At 40.6% G+C, this 1,038-nt stretch overlaps 1 protein-coding gene across 1 annotated transcript in view; it reads right to left on the bottom strand.

Moving 5' to 3' along the window:
- pacs1 (phosphofurin acidic cluster sorting protein 1) overlaps window positions 1-1,038 on the bottom strand; it is a 64,911-nt gene that overhangs the window by 12,497 nt on the left and 51,376 nt on the right. The window contains exon 6 of the mRNA XM_005751988.1: window positions 840-954. Within this exon, the coding sequence (XP_005752045.1) occupies window positions 840-954 (115 nt within the window). The remainder of the gene's footprint in view (window positions 1-839; window positions 955-1,038) is intronic.

Raw genomic sequence — 1,038 nt, 5'->3', positions numbered from 1 at the left:
GAAGCGGATCTTCAAATGCACAAGTTATTTTTACCTCAAAAACTAAATCCAAGACTATTTCTAAAACACTACACTTTTTATAACCTGTAATAACCATTTGACGGCCTCATAGGTGAGTTGATATGCTTACTAACTAATTTGCACACGCAGCAGTTGCAGAGAAAACTTAGAATTTATTGAGCCACCTGGTCTCTTGTATTAGCCTCTGGCTCATACTCTACAAACACATCGCATAACGCCACCGTTGCTTTAAATGATAATGTAGTAAGCTCCAAGCAGCTGGTGACATTGTTGCAATTGCTCTGTTGACACAAAATAACTGCAATATGTTTAGGATAGGGTTTGTTTTTTTCAATGTTGCAGTAAAGCTAAAGCAACTAAATACAATGTATTCACAAATAACACATTCATTTCAGACATAAATGTATTAGAGTATACAAAAGGTTCAGCTAAACAAAAATCAGAAACAAAGAAGGAATAAATCACATGGTCTAGTATGAATGGCCATGGGGGAGGTTTGACACCAGTGCTCTAATGTATTTACTGTCACATGTCAATCAATGGTATCCTGCGTTCTCATTGGTAGTCACTTTAATTGCTCACTTCAACCGTCAGAAAAGTTAAACTCAAGACCCGCCCACTATGTATTGCCGGCGATCATTTCCCCCATGGTTATTTGAAGTCATGGATTTCTATGGGGACTGGTTGCCATGGTGCCGGCAGTCACTGTGTGAATACCCCTTAACTCTGGACGTACCCACCCACCTGTTAGCTGTCAGTTATTTTGCCAAATGTCACTAACAACATTCACTGTGTGGCCCTACAAACTGCCCATTCACCTCTAAGCTGTAATAGTAGCACACTGTAGCAGTAATAGAGGTAGTTTATAAGGTAGCGAGCAGCAACCACCATAGCAGCTTCTGCAGTTCCTCCAATCACCACTCGAGGATGCTTCTAGAAGCAAAGCACACAGACTTTCATATCCAAATGATCAACATCACTGCAGAACGTGCTTACAGCCCAGTCCAAAACCTGTTT

This window comes from Pundamilia nyererei, unplaced genomic scaffold (assembly GCF_000239375.1).
Source record: "Pundamilia nyererei isolate P.nyererei 1_Seehausen unplaced genomic scaffold, PunNye1.0 scaffold00336, whole genome shotgun sequence".
NCBI classification, from domain to species: domain Eukaryota; kingdom Metazoa; phylum Chordata; class Actinopteri; order Cichliformes; family Cichlidae; genus Pundamilia; species Pundamilia nyererei.
The sequence above is the reverse complement of the archived record's forward strand: the minus strand, read 5'-3'. Positions and strand labels throughout refer to the sequence as shown.